The 18,549-nt window shown below is 42.9% G+C and overlaps 1 protein-coding gene across 1 annotated transcript in view; it reads left to right on the top strand.

The window, feature by feature from the left end:
- LOC126531484 (uncharacterized) overlaps positions 1-18,549 on the top strand; it is a 65,687-nt gene that overhangs the window by 19,479 nt on the left and 27,659 nt on the right. Inside the window, exons 12-21 of the mRNA XM_055071196.2 lie at positions 1,666-1,933; positions 4,067-4,278; positions 5,256-5,486; positions 5,833-5,979; positions 6,126-6,289; positions 7,739-7,879; positions 8,870-9,131; positions 12,585-12,854; positions 16,711-16,824; positions 18,244-18,330. Of these exons, the coding sequence (XP_054927171.1) occupies positions 1,666-1,933; positions 4,067-4,278; positions 5,256-5,486; positions 5,833-5,979; positions 6,126-6,289; positions 7,739-7,879; positions 8,870-9,131; positions 12,585-12,854; positions 16,711-16,824; positions 18,244-18,330 (1,896 nt within the window). The remainder of the gene's footprint in view (positions 1-1,665; positions 1,934-4,066; positions 4,279-5,255; positions 5,487-5,832; positions 5,980-6,125; positions 6,290-7,738; positions 7,880-8,869; positions 9,132-12,584; positions 12,855-16,710; positions 16,825-18,243; positions 18,331-18,549) is intronic.

Raw genomic sequence — 18,549 nt, 5'->3', positions numbered from 1 at the left:
GCATTAAAAATTTGTATATTTCTAGTAGTAATGAAAAAATTAAACTGTCAAAAGAGGCACGACCTTATAGGCGCCAGCACATTGCTTGACAGTGGAACCTCTCAGACTGCACAGGCGGCATATCATCTTACATCACTGCTGGGGGCAGGTTCCTCCCCCGAAGCAGGCCATCGCCCGCATTCTTGGACATTCTGTTGACCGGTGCCCATTGGCAAACACTGCTTTTTTAGAGAGCACGGAAATAAACTATTGTTTTCTTACAAAGATGTTATACCAGATTTGTATGTAAGCATAGCCAACCTTTCATTCAAAGCACACTTGTGTGAATATAGTGACAAGTTTCGAGGGAAGTTCGCAATCTAAGTACCCAGTGTTGTCCATGACAGGTGCTGCAGTTGGCTTGTAATTAGATACAAGTTGCAGTGCTATGAACTTGTGCGTCTTTGCACCTAGGTTTAAAAATTCAGTGTTCAATGTTCTTTCCGCTCTGCCCATAGTAGATAAGCACACATTATTCTACCTAGTGAATGTACTAATGTCTGCCCAGTGCAGCTTTTCTCTTGTTCTGCAAGCTCTTGGCTTAAAATGGCAATACAAACCATTTTGCCCCTACTTCTGGCTAGACATAAAAATGTTGTTGCAAAATTCTATCCCTCAAGTAGTTGTTTCTCTTTAATGGTGCATAAATGTATCATGGAAATACTTCACAGTGTTTTTATACTCTGAGGTCATGCTGCGAGTACTGAATATTACTTTCATATATTCTTGCGCCTTATGACCAAGTTTTGGTAGCTAAGTCAAGGGCAACAGGCTGGATATATTCTATCCTGTCCATTGCTCTTTCTTTTAGAGAGCTCCATCTGGGCATTGAAAGTAGGAAATAATGATAGCAATCATGATAGGAAACAAACAAGGATGTACTAAGCTGTTATGCTGAAGGCTCTTGAAGGACACTCTGAGAGGGGACCGAACAAAAAAACTATGTTAAGCTACAAATTTGTACCATTGTAATATCAGCATAATGTCATTGTAATGTCAGCATTGTAATGTCAGCATATAAGTTTCTTATATTGGGACTTCTAGTAACTCAGTCGCTGCTTTTTCAGACTTTCCTCCTTCAATGAGATACACTTTCTCATGATAAGTTTCACATCAATCAACAACACTACTTGGACCCCTTACGTAGCAGTCCCATAGAAGAGACCCAGTAGGAAAATTTCAGAGATACACCATCACACCTCAGTTTTCAAATCTTTTTTTTTGTCACTGTCACTTTTTTTGCCATTGTCACCACATCCAGTAACTTGTGCCCTATTTTACTTGTGCCCCACTAATCCTTCATGATTCATGATCGCAACAAGTAAGGGGTTGTCAGCAGCCACATGTACCTGGTGTAGTTTCACACTGTCATAATTTGTTCCATTTTGATTTCATGTTTCCCTCCTCCATTTTTTCTCTTCTTGTACTCTTTGCAGTGTACCCCGACTACAATAATGCCCCTTTGGTGTACACTGTATTCTTAATAAATAAATAAAAGCTGTTCATAACAAGTGCATCAGTAAGCCTCAAGTTCACAGGATGAAATTGGTGAACTACTTACTAAAAGCCTTTATGCTGCTATTGTCCTGGTATGTTTATTGCCTCAAATTTCTCTCTCTCATTCAGAATCAACCAGGCCTCCTAAAAGCAAGGAACCTGCTTCTAGAGAGCATCCTAGCCACCTACACTGAGCTATTCCGAGTGCCAAAGCTCATTCGGAATATTTTCTCATCGTTCACGAACCTGAGCACCCGGCTATCACAGACAAGCATTCCAGTGTCGTTCCTGCAGAAGTTTGCTGCATGCTGTGTTAACCTTCCTCCTGGCCAATTGACGGAGACATGGCAGTTTCTTGTCAACCAACTCAGCTACTGGACATCAGAAAACACCACTGGTGAGAATGTGACACTTTGCACAGTGGGCTTGCACTAATTCACAAATTCAGATTATTAAACATTCTGTTTAAATTAAATAAGCCTGGAAATATTAGTACAATTGACGTGTTTTCAAGCATTTTGAAACCACTGACTTCAAACAAGTCAAAGGTAAATTTTTTGCTAATTCATACTTTTCTCAAGAATTGTATGCTTAATTGAGTGCAAAATTCACTAGAGTCAGACCCATTTCTTATAATACCACTTTGAACAATGTATCAAGTACTATAGCAATTAGCAGCCGCAGCTAATTTTTGTGTCTGGTCTATGGTAAAATAAGCCACTTGCTTACATTTCATTGTTGGTTACAAAAATTAAATCTGGCTACTGGGTGTCTCTGCTGAAAAGAAAGAAATGCGGAATCCAGTAAAAAAAAAAAGGTGAGCTACTGCATCGCCAGCCTTGCGTGCTTCTCCCATCTCCCTTTTGCCCTTTCGAAACACTAATCGACTATGCCGATGCCCATCATCGGAGCTGTCGACTTGTGTTTACTGGATGAATGCCATTTTGCTGAATTTTACTGGATAAGCGGAGGCGCAAATGCGAATAACCTGCATGATGCAGCCACCTGGTGGCGCAGAGCTCAACAAGACAGAGCTAATATTGCAGTAACCAAGTGTATTATATCGGCTGCTTGTGTAATTTTTCGGCAGTGGCATCATCGTGTTGCTGCCAAAAATTTACCCCAGCAGCCAAGTAAAATGCACTTAGTTACTGCAATATTAGCTTTGTTTGTCTGGTTGAGCTCTGTGCCACTAGGTGGCTGCACCATGCAGGCAGTTGACGTTTGCGCCTCCGCTCATCTGGTAAAACACCCAATCCACTTGTGCTTACTAGAATACTGGACGTGCTCAAACTCTCTAATGTAAAAGTCTTTGAGATGAGCGAATGACCGCCATGCGTTGATTTCGGAAGCCATGAAGAAGGTCACTCACTTTCAGGGCACGCGTGTAGGGAAGGGCCTTACAGCATAAACAGCATGGCGCTTATGCTGTAAGCATAACTCTTGTCAGTGACGTGGCATCCCGGCCCCACCGGTTAGTCCTAACTCCGGGTTCCGCCGCTACTTCGAGTGCCAACGAGACACCCCACAGACTATCGTACGTGCTGGTCTGCCTCTGAAGGAGGATCCTTCCTGGAGTGCCCGGCACTGCCGTGAGACGCTGCAGCAGGTCCTAAAAGCCTTACTCGAACGTTGCCGAGGTCGGCGGCCACACCCTGGACTGCCAGCATCACGGACTTGACCGAACCTCCTTGGGTCCCATCGCCAGTGTGATGCTGACACTACAACCTTCTTGGCCCAGAGCCACGTAGATAATCCTAGCTCGGCGCCGCTTCTCCCTCGATCCCAGCTCGGGTCATGCACCTCAGGGGCTCGTGCTGTTCAGACCGATACGCGCACATCGTCCTCTTCTTCCTTTCTGCGCCACATGTCTCTTACATATGACACACCTGATGCAACATAGATAATGTAATTTTATGGCTCTTGTGTGACTGATGCACAGTCATAATGCCGAGACCATGATGTCCGAGGCCTTCGTAGAATGGCGGCATGCAACAGTAGTTTCCAAAGTTTACGCTTCTAGCCAACTAGAATGCTTTGCTCTCTTGTGCAGAATATAGTCACGTCCTGCTGGTAGTTAAATATATCACAAGCTCTCGAATAAAAAATTACAGCTATGCTTGCAGTTTTGAAATGGCAGGCGATCAGAACAGGGCGTTGTTTTGAAAGAGCTGTACCATGCCACATTTCGTTCTTAGGTGGACGTTTCTAAAGGAAATTTGTGGCTACATGCAAGAACACACCAGGAACAACAATGACACTGAAAATGTGGTTTTCGGACAAAAGTGCTGCTGAATTGTAACTACTGATGCCAGCTTCAGTGAGGTTCATATTTGAGGGTCTTTAAGGGAAAGTCTATATATAACCTGAGATGACAACCATCTTTTGTAGAACTATCGAGTTTGTCATAAACGGTTTCAACTGTATGTCGAATTCTAAGAAATAAATATTTTTACCCCTGTGCTTGCTCAACTCGTGCTGATGTATCAGTTTAAGCTTCTCTTTTACTTTTTTTTTTTCTTTTTTTTAGGAAACACATCTGAAGATGAAGTGCCTAAAAAACCAGAGAACCATCTCCCCAAGATCCTCGTTGTTACAGAAATCTTCCGCACATTTGCTCATCACATCCAAGTGGTCAACCCAACTACACCGCCCTTGTACGTAACAAAGGTCTGTGAACTGATGCAAGCCACCCGTGAGCTCGCCACACAGATGATGGACCTGAGTATCAAGAAGCAAAGTGTGAGTACAAAAGGGAGAAGTGGTATTCATGCTCTCTTCACAAAGATCTTGATAGGTGCCACAATAATCGAGACTGGACTATGGGAGTCGCGTGCTGGTCGCTCTTAGGCGGCATTCACAGCAGCAAGTTGCTCACACAATCAAGTTGATTGCAAAGGAACACTCGCAAATGGTTGCTTTGGTCAAAAAGAAACTGTTTTTCAGCATTCACTCGCTGCTTGATATTTCAGCTCTACAACAGGAGTGGCAGAGTGGCTAATCAATTAGTAGTACAGGATCGGGACAACGGCTTATGCTAATGCTTATTTTACATGGCAATGGCAGTGCTAGCAGATGTGAACACACACCTGCCAACTCTCCTGATTTGACCGGGAGACTCCTGAATTTCAACCAGTCCTCCCATTTGTATGGATATGAAAACTTCCCCCGACTCCACCGGGGCTGAAAAAAAGAAACTGGGTCATACAGCACACTTGCATCGTAATTACCATTATGCACTAGGTAGCTAACCAAAGTCAGATTTAAATCGAAGCTACATATTTCTATGTAGGCAGTGTATGCCTAACTCTGTTCACTTCAGATCGAGACTTGCACTAAGTGCACATGAGACAAAGGTTTAATATTTGTTGTATAATCGCCGTATTTTTTTTCTCTTTTGAGTCAGCATCACCGCAATACAGTTGTGCCATGCGGTGAAGCATATTAAGAATAGAACGGGGCCATTATAGCCCTTTCCATTGTCCACCTACACGGCATCGTGTAGTGATCTTCCTCTACTTGCAGTATTGGACGTGCATTTGACTCTCCTGTTTGTTTGCCGCACTTTTGTTGTGCTTGTTCACTTAGAGCATCACACCATTGCGATGCACGCCTAAGACCAGTAGGCACTGGATTACTCATTTTATGAGCTGTGCTGTCTTCTAATAATAATAATACACAGCTTCTGATATTGCGTCACTGTAATTTGTCCATTCCAGAATCAACATGCCCGTTGTGCACTCTCTGTGTTTCACCTATGGGGAGAGCTGCATCTTGTCCTCTACCTGTACCGGAGGAGTTATGGTGAAGAATACATGGCTCCTGAGCTCACAGCACCACTGGAGGCAGACGACCTTTCTTTCCTTCATCCCTCTCTCACAGCTGATAAGATGGAGTCTCTGCTGGCCATGATGAGAAAGGACAAGACAAAGCTCATCTGTCACCACCTTGTGAGTGAGAGGTCACGGACCTCTAGTTGTTTCTGAGTGCAATCATCAGCCACCGAGAATGAAGGCACAGTGATCTTGCAGTGAGCTGTTGACTTGTTGCATGCAAGCTGCGCCTTAATTTGCTGCCATAGTTTGTGCATAAGTTTGCAGATATATGGTTGTTGAATTAGTAATTATGTCATCTCTTACACTTCCTCATTGTTTATATTGTTGGAACTCATGAATTAGAAATATATATTCAATTCTGGTCAAGCTGACTCTTTTCAAAGATAAGGTGGCTGTGCGATCCATTTATTAATTAATTAATTTTTGGTTTTAAGTTTGTTTTTTTTTCCTTTTCTTACAGATGCTGCTATGGATTCAAAAGATAAGAGCTCTTGTTCTTTTCACTGAAATCACCAATGAACATCTTCAAGCTAGTTTGCAAGCTACAGCTAAGTTGGTTTTCTCCCATGTGGACATGACTGTGAGCACTTCGGCCTGGTCACAAAGGGTAAGTATGGATTCGCTTGAGAGGTACATTGCTGGAAAGGTTAAAGTAAAATAACTTCATGCAATTTGTCTCTTTCCTAACAGTTGAGATGTCTTTCTGAGATGTTGCAATGGTTGCCTCCCTCATCACTGTCTTGTGTGTTACAGGTTTGTGAAATTTCAGAAAGCCGTTTTCCAGTGGTGTCATTGCACACATTGCTGGTGAACTTCCCCCTACTATCCCCTTACTTGCCAGCAAAGAATGTCACAGCACTCTGTCAATTCTTCTTGGAAGTGATGGCACATAAGAAAGGCAATGATTCGGTTGACAGGCAAGTCATACTATCTTTTTTTTTTGGTTTCATTTGCTTGTTTGACAAGCGGTGTGTTGTATGGAACCAACAACGAATTTTCAGTACAAGTATAGGCCTTAAAAAAGATTTCAGTGACTTTGCATTGACTTTCATTGAAAGAATAAGCTTTGTAGCTTCTGTAAGCTGATAAAGCAGTTTGCACTGCAGAGCTGAGCTTTGCATTTATTGTGCACCTGAATGGCTGCAGATTGACTTCTTGTTCTCTATAACCCCCACCTATAGAGTTTTAATGTTTGCTAAGACTTAATATTTAGCACCTGTGTGGCCTCAGCCACTGGCACATAAGTATAAGGGGCACACTGTCAGAATGCAGCTTCCTCTCACTTAATGCTATACAAATTTGGGAACTTACAATTGGTGCATTGCAAATTCATGACAAGCACCCGAATAAGTTCAAGGAAACCCTCAACAGGCTTCAGTGTTTTACATTTTTTTCCAAGCGCTCCATCCCAACTTTGCAGGCACAATGGTTGTGACCAGTTTCAAAACAATCTGCCATTGGTATCACAAATACAAAACACGCTGGCATATCACATTATCATCATTAGAAGTGTTGTCTCACCACATAACATTAGCAATAAGAATGGACTGCTATCTGTAGCCTCTTAGATGAATGAGTGCTGAAGGAAGAGACAAGATCCATTGACACTTCCATATGGCAGGAGACACGCAGTACTTGGCATCTGATCTGGTTTGCAACCATATCATGAGAAGCCAACAAAGACACCAAGTAAAACACAGGGGAAATTGCTTGTACTTACTAAATTAATTAAAGAAATGATAAATTAATGGCAGTGAAAGTGGATGAAAAGCAACTTGCCGCAAGTGGGAAACGATCCCACATCATCACATTACGCGTGCAATGCTCAGTGCAAAGACGTGGGACCATCCCTACCTGCGGCAAGTTGCTTTTCCTCCACTTTCATTGCCATTAATCAATCATTTCTTTAATTCATTTAGTAAGTACAAGTAATTTACCCTGTGTTTTCCTTGGTGTCTTTGTTTGTTGGCGTCTCACGATATGATTAATAAAAATCGCACCGCTCGGTTAACCCCCTTTCTTCTCGTCCTGGTGTGTAACTAGTCACACTAGCAAGTTTTATAATGGTTTTATCAGGCACTGGCAGGCACTAAAAGCCAGGACAGACAACTGTCAGACGCATCACTCGTTTTATCAGACAGCATGTTGTATTGTGTGTCTCCTGTTTGTACTTCGTATGGCTGGACCTGTAGATTTATAAATTTTCTTTATATACTGGTTGTCGTTGCAAAGAATATTTTTACGTGCTTGTTTTCAGGCCACTAGTTTGATGCTGTTCATAGCTTTTCAAGATCTTTGCATTCTCACGTCCTGTTGCTTATGTCTATGCTTTTGTTCATGTTTGGGAGGTTACTTTTTCTTTGCAGCAATAAGAAAGTCCTCACTCAGGCAAAAATTATCACCACCTACCTTGGAAGCCAGGCATTCATCGAGTGCAAATTGGCTCAGACATGCTACGTCACAGCTCTGTGGGGACATGTTTCCACGATGTTCAAGGCTAGCAAAAGGTAACTGCTTCCTTGTTTTGAAGCTAGAACTTGAGGGTAGAAATTAATAGCAGTAGAAATATATCTTCGGTGAAAACAAGCTAAAGCAAAAAGCTCGGAGCTAAGAGCACCAGCTTGTTGCAAATGCTAATGCTACAGACTGCGCAACTCGTACTCATACCCAGTTGTGTGAGGTGGACAGTCATTAGCCTGATGCACAGTGGCACATTGCTATGAGTGTTCATAAACATTCTACATGCAGATATGGTGTCTTCATTCTGTGGTGGTCAGCCATGTCTAGTGTGGTGAGTATTTTACTAGCAACCGCCAGTCAATGGATTACTCACAGCTCCTCAGTCAGTTGCTTTCTGTTTGAGTGTGATCATCTATGAAAAACCTGTGTGTTTTTATAGGTGATAGAAACTAGGCACCTCTTCAAGCTCATGCGCAAATGAGATGTACTGACGGAAGCCGAGAATGCATTGTCATCATTGCATTTCCGCCTTCATCATTGCGTAGGTTTTACATGTGCAGAACCTCTTGGCATTCATAAAGAAATATGTCGATGGGGTTCCTAAAGAGGCACGCTGCCTAAAATACTTTCTCTTTGCCTGTCCCCCAAATGCAGATTTGGCTATTGCTAGTGCATCATGTTTGCACATCAAGAAAAACAAAATAAGTTATGTGCCTTAACATCTCAAATTAACTCATGGGTTATGAGAGACATCATAGTGGAGGTGGCAAATTAATTTCTACCACCTGAGTTGCTTTAATGTCCATCCAAGGCGTGGCACGCAAACATTTCTGCAATCTGCTCCCATTGGAATACGGCTGATGTGGTGTTGGGAATCAAATCGGCAACCTTGTGCTCAGCAGCACAAAATCTGTAGCCACTGAACTAGCAAGGCAGGCACACTTACTGCAGCCAGTGGTCAATGCAGCATTAAGTGATAAATGTTCTGATGTCTGACCATTAATGGTACTGTGCTTCACATTTTAATGATGTTCCAGGAAGCTTGACTCTGAAGAAGACCCCACAGGCATGTGTCGTGCGCTCACAGGCACCCTTTCAGGACCAGTGAAGTGGGAAAAGTATGCGGAGACTGTTCCACAGGCTGACTACAGCTCAAAAGAGCTGCTTTCTTCTGAAGGCCTCAACAAAATGTGGGCTGCCATTCATGCTGCTTCTGAAAGGTTGGCAGCCATCATAGCCACTAATTCAGAGAAATTCACCGAGAGAATCGATGTGGAAGACGTCTCATTTTTGTTGGAGGTAAGCAGAACAGATGGCTTGCTGTGCTGTTTCAGTGCAAAGAGCTAGGATCAGCTAGGCTCCTTCAATTGGCAGTTTGTGCTTAATCCTTCCTGCCCTTTTACTATCCACCTTCTTCACCATTGAGTACAACATGCTTCTACTTTTGCTAAATTTACTGTTGCATGCATACAGGAGACTGCCTTAAAGGGGCCCTAAACCACCCCTCGGGCTTGGTGAAATGACATAGTCCGCGGATAGCATACGCTGCTGTGAACATTTCAGCCAAGTTTTGCTGTCGTAAGCGGTTCATGGAGCTTGCAAGCGCATCGCAAGGTCACCTTTCTCTCAAAAGCTCCCTTTTCAACAGAAGGCCCTGTTCTCACTCTCTTCTAGATGCACTATTTCATCATCAGATGCACTATTTCGTCATTCCCTAGACGGCTGCTATTGGCCGATAGCTGACATCAAGCTACGGTCAGCTACATGGCGTAGATACCGTGGGCGCCATGGGGTGCCGCCACGAGTCCACTGGCTAAGCGCACTGCGACTCACTAAGGACAACCGCGTTTGGCTTATGTTTAGCGCATCGTAGGCACCAAAGGCAGAAGTCGTGGCATCTGCGTTAACATCGAAAATGAAATTTGAACTGTGCACTACAGTGACATTTAGAAGGCCGAGCATTGTGGGCATGCCCCACTATGCCGTAGCCTTTGCAGTGCAAGGCATTGAAGAAGTAATGGAAGCATAGCGGAGGCCGTGTTTTATTGCCAATAACTCCGCTTCTGCTGAACGCATTGAAGTACTTTTTTCAACAAAGTATTTCTGAAATAGCCTATTTTCTCTTCAAATCCTTTTCTCCTTTTCGATATAAAGTGGTTCAGGGCCCCTTTAAGACCTAACTATGCTAACGTCTTGAAATGTTTCTTTGTATAACTTGCTTAACATACCCATTTTACAAAATAGGATGTCTGCCTTTTGTAAAATCTTCGAGTGGCAAGCTACCAGGTCTGGATAAGAAGGGCTTGTTGAAAATGGTTCAAATGTTGAGTTGAAGACTTATACGTTCTGACATTAGTGTCGTGGTCTTCACTGAGAGACATGCACATGCAGGGGGCAGGGGCTGTTTGCACATGTCAAACTTTCTAACTAGATCTTTCAGCTGTATTTAACCCCCGTGTACCGTTGCTCCTCTTTGTTTCACGCAATTCAGCTTTTTTACAGAGCTTTACTTTCTGGTAGTTGTAGTTGCCGCTCACCACGTTTTGAATCACTATGTCAAGGTAAAATATACATCCGACTTCCGTTAACTCGACCTTGACGGGACCAACAAAACTGATCGAATTACCTAGCAGGTTGAATTAAACAAGATTCAGAACACACAACACACTGCTGAGTCATTTGACAGTGTTTGCCCTATTCCAGCACACCCCCAAATCAAATGTGCAGCCACTTTCTATATGTTTGAAGGAAAAAACTAATGTAGAAATGAGATGAAAGCTCCTAAACAAAGTAGAACCACAGTCCTTCAATGCTTTTCCTCTGGTCATGAAACTTACACGTAGCGCTGTGGGAGAGATTCACATAGCGCCTGCAGCGGATGCACCACAGCGCAACTCCAAGTGGGAGGTGGAGTGGAGCACACACCGAATGGACGCCACAGGCGTTCTGTGTGTACGCCCGCTATTGTGCAAGGGTTGACTGCCTGCGCGCACATTGGCATGCGCGCAGGTGGATGGTGGTTTGAGTTTTGTTCCGCGCGCGGTTTTGGCTTCTTGAGCTCGCAAAACTGATGGCTATCTCATTACTAATCGCTCAAAGGGCGACCGCCTGTTTCTCGCTCGCTTAGTGCTCACCGGGGTGCGCATAGGAAGGATGCCACTGTGCATGCATTTCCTTTTTCTTTCTTTTTTTCTTGAAGATTTGCGAAAACTAATTGCCTCTGGTTTACGATAAGATGAAGATTAGTGGAAGTTTGTCACACATTTTGCTTTTTTCGACGGGCACCCAACCACACAGTTTTCTTGAGTGCGCTCACCTACGCAGTTCAATTACGCCATGGGCGTAAATATTAGTTTAAGAGCAGGAATATTTGACACTTGCGAAATATTCTCGTGTGCGCATTTTCTAAGCTTTGAACTACGTGAATAACAATGCATCAGATTTTTGCTTCTTATAAGTTTATTTCTTTTTTTATTGTTGTTCATGAATGAAGAGTACATATATACCAATGCAAAATATTTTTTTCTCACTTTACAGTCACCCTAGAAAAACTGCAGTAAATATTTTTCAAAATAGGTCCCTCAGAAGAATTGGAATCTGCAATAAAAAAAATTGGCCCTGGGCGGTCACACATGACAAAAGAAATCGACCCTGGAAGGGTTAAACGTGAACAATTTCGAAACAGATACGATGCTTTGTTTCATTCCCAGGTTCAACTGCATTTGCAACAGAGTCTTAATTAATAATTCAAATTGTGCACCTCCATCGTTAGTAACCGACTACAGAGCAAGTTCACGTCGCACGTTTGTGCAATTACGCATTAAAACTTGCATTACAAACAAAGCTAACCAACTGATGAACTAACCAAACAAATAGGCAATTATTAAATTAACAAAGGTAACAAACCGAATACTAATGACCAAATTGCTAAACTTATTATAATTATTGCAAAATACTGAATTATCACTAATTATTATGAAGTTAATTACAAACTACTTCCTAAACTAACAAATATAACTGACTAACTAACCAATCAAATAGGTAATTACTAAACTAATTATCGAAAACATCTCTGAAGATGTTACTGAAGATTCTGTAAACTGTTGCATACAATTATTACTGTGAATATTTGTTTATTTTATTTCAAAAATTGCTAGCCAGAATAGTAAAGGTTCTTGCAGAGGGGTAGAGATCATACTTCAAAAGACAAAAGAACAGAGCATACAGTCATTTGTATATTTAATAGTTTATGCCATTGGGCAAACTTTAAAAAAAAACATTAGCCAATTGAAACACATAGATTTGTGTTTAAAGACAAACGTAAGCATAACAACAGATTTTTTACAAGATTTTGCAACTGTGGGAGAACCTAGAGTAAATCCAAATTATATTGGTCAAGCAAGTTAACATCCACGTTGTGCTATTCAGTAATAGTTTGCATATAAGTGATGTATTGGGGGTGCTTGTAAGCATTATGTTATTATTTATCCCCGTTTTCCTCCAGGCCTAAACTTTCGAGAAAAAAAAGAAAAACAGCCAATCGAAGCATACAAATTTGTTTTTATAGGCAAACATAAACAACAGATTTTTAACAAGATTTTGCAACTCGGGGAGAACCTAGAATCAATCCAAATTATGTTGGTCATGCAAGTTAACAACCACGTTGTGCTATTCAGTAATAGTTTGCACATAAATTGTGTATGGGGGGTGCTTGTAAGCACTGTTATGTTATTTTTCCCCGTTTTCCTCCAGGCCTTGGATCACCTTCCTCTGGGTAGCCTTTTCCCAGGAAACCAGTTGAGGTGTATGCTTGGCCTTCTGGCTGTGATCTTTCTTCTTGAGGGTACAACGGTGAAGAAAAGTGGCCCCCTCTGGGAAAAGAGACTGGCAGCTGTGAAGTGCGCGGTGGGCACCTTCTGCGCACTGCTGCAGAGCCCCAGGAGGTCCTGGCTTCTCGACTTTGTCTGCGGAGGAGCCCTCATAAGCCGGCTAGTTGCAGCCTTCCAGGGCAACCTGTCTCAGGCAAGCTGTTCTCACAATCCTCACTGCAGGGCAGCGGCCTGTCCCAGCATTCTCCAGTTACCCCTGTCCTAAGCAAGCTGGCTTCACACTGTTCCTGCAAATTCCCTGCTCTCATTGCACCACCTAGTTGTCTGCTGCCCTCAAATGCATTTCCCTTCCCTTGTTGCCCATTCTGTTACCTTAGTAGGCCACCTGTTATCTGTTCTGTCCACTACACAACCTGCCCAACTTCACTTCTTGCTGTCATTCTCACTTAGAATATCAGCTGTACCCGCCTGCTTTCTCATTCACACTGCCGGTCTCCCTGTCTCTTGACTTTGCAATTATTGTTTCCTGTTTCATCACTCATTGCATGGTCCTTAGCTTTGTCGCAAGTTTTTTTGTTATCCTCCAAAGTACATACGAAGCGCAGAAATTCTCAGGGCGGCATGCCTATGCCGCCTGCCTATGAGTCCCTGCCTATGAGTCCTGCCTGAGTCCTGAGTCCCTGCCTATGAGAATTTTCATAGGCAGGGACTGCCTATGAAAAGGGGCATGCATTGTACAAATGCTTATGTAAAGGAAGAAAGTGTTAGGGGACAAGCCGTTTTGTGCCGGAATACAAATTTTGTCACAACACTGACATATAGTCAACAAGCTTCCCTCTAAGAGTATACCAACTGCAGAAGCAACAGACTGAAAAAGATCCCGATGATCTTTGCACCACACTGAAGCCAAACATAAATAGCAGAGCATGAGCTGCACATGGCTAGGTGCACTGCTTAGGAAATAGGCGATTGTCCAAGCATGGATAATTTTTGTTTTTCTAAATATTTAGACCATAATTTATGTGTTCGACCTTTACACAAGAAAAGGTAGTACCTAGTGGATTTTGAAAGTTATTTTAGTAGAATTCATAATACAAATAAATACAGTTTATTCTGACATGTGTACATATATAACAATGTATCATGCCAACGAGATGAGGCAAAAGTAAACAGACGATGCATGCTTCATGACTAGGCCTACATCCTGCTTAGTAAAAAGGGAAAAATGCAAGGAAAAGTGGCAATTCTTCTGGTTATACAGTCGATCGAGGATATATTGAACTTGGATAGATCTAATTATTGTCTTTATCAAACAATTGTAAAATTCCCTTCGAAAATCTCATGCAAAAGTGTACTGACATACTACGTGTACATCGAACTCTCGCTCACCACCACATTCGATGTATCGAATGCTGCACCGCACCGCGCTACTGAAAGTGTGCTTTTCCTAATGGACACGCAATTACTTTTCATGTCGCGGGAAATTTTTAATGCCGACAAATTTTTAACTGCACTGTTTTGGCAGATGCTGTCAAAGAAGGTATTGAAACTTAAAGACAGTAGATGCCAGGGGGAAAAAATAAGCAGGGTGCTCTGTTTTGCTCACTCCACATATGGATGGCTCATGCAAACTGGTGGCCGTTTGTTATTGGAAAGAGCAGATCGCCACTCTGCTTCAAGAACGTGAAAGGCCTCTTGGTCTTGGCGTGCTCCACAAGAAAGCGTGAATGACAACTGAGTGGCGCCGCACCTGGGATGCTGAACTGGAAATGCTGCACTGCCGGGTCTGTCTTGAAGACAAAAGTGCCCCAGGTTTTGTCTACCTTTTCACAAAAGCTTCTTGCGAATGCCATTTTAGGATTCTGTCAGTGGTCAAAATGAATCAGACTACAGCCTACCCTTGGACGGATCTTTACATTACAGTTTGAAGTTAACAAAAGCACCACATGCCACATCTGCGCTTCGTGGTAAGACCATTGTGCAATTTGCGGGTCCGCGCTGTATGCGTTTCATTCGTGCTCGCATGGGGACATGCAAGTAGGAATGGACTCGGATGTTCTACAAGCTGAAAGCCACTTTTGAAACTAACAGCATGTGCATAGGGTCGGCAGTCACCGACGCAGAAGCCAAAGGTGAAGGGTTGAGAACGAAGGGGCGTACCGGCCGCGAGGCGTCGAAGCACTGAGCGGCACACAAACAGAGTTGTGCACACTTTTAGGGCAGTCGAGAAGCAAGTACGACTGGTTCCGACAGGAAGTTGGTTTTGAAACAAGACGCAACAGTCCACCTGGCTTGTTGATCACATATGACAATCGGGTGTTTAAATGGTGCATTGTTGGTGTTGTAAAGGACCAGCACCCGTTCACATTCCCGCACGATTTGCAATACACGTGCGCTGGTGGCAGCATGGTGCGTATCCATGCAGGCTAGTTTGCTTCTGCAGTGTGTTGATTTCTACTTTATCTTGAATAAAAATGCGCAACAAGCACTTTGAAGCATGCAAGGCACACCATAGTCTCACTTCTGGGCGACGCAGGCTTTTAGGGTTAGCATTGTGAAGAGCGACTTGCAACATTCATGAGCTGAAAGTAAGTGAACTGTTGTGCATTTGACACAGCCTTAAAGAAGCAAATCGGTAAGTTGCCGCTTTCCACCTTGTCGACAAACTGTTCAAATCGTGCAGAGATCTCAGATAAACTTCAGATAGGCATATTTTGCACTTCGAATTATCAATACATTGAACTATTTCCCGATCTTCTTCAAGTTCAATGTAACTGGGATCGACTGTACTGCTTTCCCGATCCCCTATGCTGAAGCTATCCCTAAAGCCCACTACCGTTACCACAGATCAGCATGAAACATACTTTCAGGTATAACAGACCATACTTCTCACTTAGTTTGGTCTACTTATATTATTCCTGCAACAAATTCCACTATGTTTAACTGACCCAGCTGAGGCATATTCGGCATATACAACATACTTTGTGGCAGCAATTTGTGTAACTTTTTGCACATACTTTTTCTGGCCATTCACAAGAAGTGTGGAAACAGGCTTCTTCAAAAGGAGTGGACGCACCAGTGAGAAGCTTTGCTCAGTAGCATGCCGTGTGACACACCACGGGCTAACAGCAACCTTTCAGGACAATCACACAACTGCTTGGCTCAGCGCCAAGCAGCTGCCGAGAGTGTGTTTAGGCCTTGCATGGCATAACCTGCTTCTCAGCGGACATGGTTACCAAGTTTAACTTGCCTCATATCATAGCTCCCATCTATGCTGAAAGTTTGACAGTGGTCATCACTTGTCATAAATAATGAGGTTAAGAAATATCTTTATTGTGTCAAACATTGTTTTGCGCTAAAAACAACAGTAGTGAATATTTGTGTTGTTGGCGGCAGTGGCAACGCACTAGGGCTGGCCAGCTAGTATGGAGAGCAGCTGCTGCAACTGCAGAAATGTTGCTGGTGCACTTTTCTTTTGCTGGCAGGAAAATTTTGCCAGTGTGCTGGGAAACTGCCATTTGTTGCAGCCAGTGCCCAGAAAATGGCAGGCAGAAGGCTCTGTGTTGCTAGTGTGTTTGTGCCATTGCTGTGAATTAGTTTTTTACAGTGAAGCTGTATATGGCTAGGATCCTGGGATTTTTTTCGTGTCTGTCAGCATAAAATTGTCATCATCAATGGCTAATACCCTTGTCAGAAAGCAAAAAAATGCAATGGCTTGTACCCCCTTCAGACAGAGACTACAAGCACTCGGCAAAGTGAAGTGAACAGTGCATGCATTCTTTAAAATCATGCATACAACACACGGAACAGCATATGTTTTAATAAATAACAAGCTCAAAACAAGCATCTGAACCACATAATTGATGACAAGGCGCTCATAATAACAATTCGAAGCACTTGATGGTGGTTTTTGCCAAGTTACACCATTTCACAACATACTGCGGCTCCAAGTTTGTATAGAGTGGACTTTGGATATAATGGGCCTTTTTCACTGGATAATCATGATCTGTTGTAATGACTGTCAAGTGTACGATGCTCACATTTTGCAGGCTCTGGAGGACAAGTCCATGCTGCAGCTGTACGAGGGCATACTTGACGCGTTAGTGCGCCAAGCATTACGGAAGAAGAACACAGTCAGGATGTTAAATTCTGTCGTGAAAGAAGTAAGCTTTCGAACTATGCATTTCCCTGAACCTGCCTGCCATGTTTGTATACAGTCAATTTCCTATTTTTTTTTTTACTCCCTAGGGCCCACGATAACATACGAAAAATCAGGCAGTCGCTAAAAATGAATGCATGCCTTTTACTGGCCCCGAGGACTCAAATTGCCACAGACATTTCTGAAGTATACATCTGAAGGCCTGCCCCAACACGCATTAGGCATATCGGTGTTCATACTTTGAGAACAGATGCGGATGCACGCTTGTATAATTAAGAATTGCATATTGTATCCTGTGGCAGTTGCCCCTTTTCACTCTTGGTATTCTTTACTGCGTAACACAATTGTATTGCGGCGAATCTGACTTTTGGCAACTGGTATTATACAATGTCGAGCTTTTCACACTTCGATGCCGTCACTGATAGGGGGCGAATCTTTTCAATTCAAAACATGGCACTGAACAACAGGAAGCAGCTTAGAAGCGAACGTTAAGGCAGCTAGCTTTGGTGTGGCCGTGGTAGTGGCTACGGCTGCCAACAGATCGGCATGTGAGTGCACCAGTTCGAGGCTGTGATTAAATTAACTTATGGTGTTTTACGTGCTAAAACCACTTTCTGATTATGAGGCAGAAAATTTCGATCAACTGGGGTTCTTTAACGTGCACCTAAATCTAAGTACACCTGTGTTTTCGCATTTCGCCCCCATCGAAATGCTGCCGCCGTGGCCGGGATACGATCCCACGACCTCGTGCTCAGCAGACCAACACCATAGCCACTGAGCAACCATGGCGGGTAAGGCTGTGATAACCAAATGGCATCAGTGGTGGCTTCGATTAATGCTATTTTGGACCTGCGCTCATGGCAATATATCCAGAAAATTGGATGGTGAAGGGTTTTTCAACTGTAATTTCAGACATTCTTATCTATTGGCTCTATGGGGCATGTGGCGGTGACGAAGTTATGGCGGTGCCGAACATGTCCGAATTATTGGATAGGTTAGAAAAATTGGTCGTTGACTCTATTGATTATTCTTGTGCTGAGCTCCATATCGCCCATATTGCTCATTGCAATAGCACTTGCTTGTTTGTTAGAAGCATAAAAATGCCTGTGAACCTAAATATTTGACCATGCGTAATAATAATATTAAATGTAAAGTTCAGGGTGCACCTTTCAAAGTCATTGTGTACTTCTGAGATAATAAGTCATAATAATTGGACTTGCATTTTTCTCTTACTACATATTTTGGTCATCACTGTCACTGCAGTCTTTTGTGCATTTGTGTAAGCTTTTGGTAAATTCACTGACCAATGTTTCTTGTATTTCAGTTCTGAATGAATACTGATCTTGCACGTTACTTGATTTACAGTACTTGTAAACCAACATCTTCAAGTGGCAGTTGGCTAAAATTCCTATCTTCCTTGCAGGTTAAAGAAGTCATTTCAGCCACAGAGGGTGTTCTTTTAAAAGCGCACACCAGTGCCGCACTGGTTCTTTTCAAGGAGTTGGTGCTGGTATGTTATCTTTGTGTCCTTCTTGTGTCTACCACACTGCTTTGTTATTCCAAACTCAGGTTTTTAATCATAAGTTCATGTGCTGACATCTTAGTTTATGTGGTAGCAAGACAGCTCAGCCTTGCTTCATTGCTTCATTGCTTCAACAACGCATGTCTATTAGACTTGCTATTATGGCCTGCTAAAGCATTCTTCAGTTCCTTTGAATTATGGATACTT

The sequence above is a fragment of the Dermacentor andersoni genome, chromosome 5, assembly GCF_023375885.2.
Source record: "Dermacentor andersoni chromosome 5, qqDerAnde1_hic_scaffold, whole genome shotgun sequence".
NCBI lineage: Eukaryota > Metazoa > Arthropoda > Arachnida > Ixodida > Ixodidae > Dermacentor > Dermacentor andersoni.
This window is presented reverse-complemented; position numbering and strand designations above follow the sequence as displayed.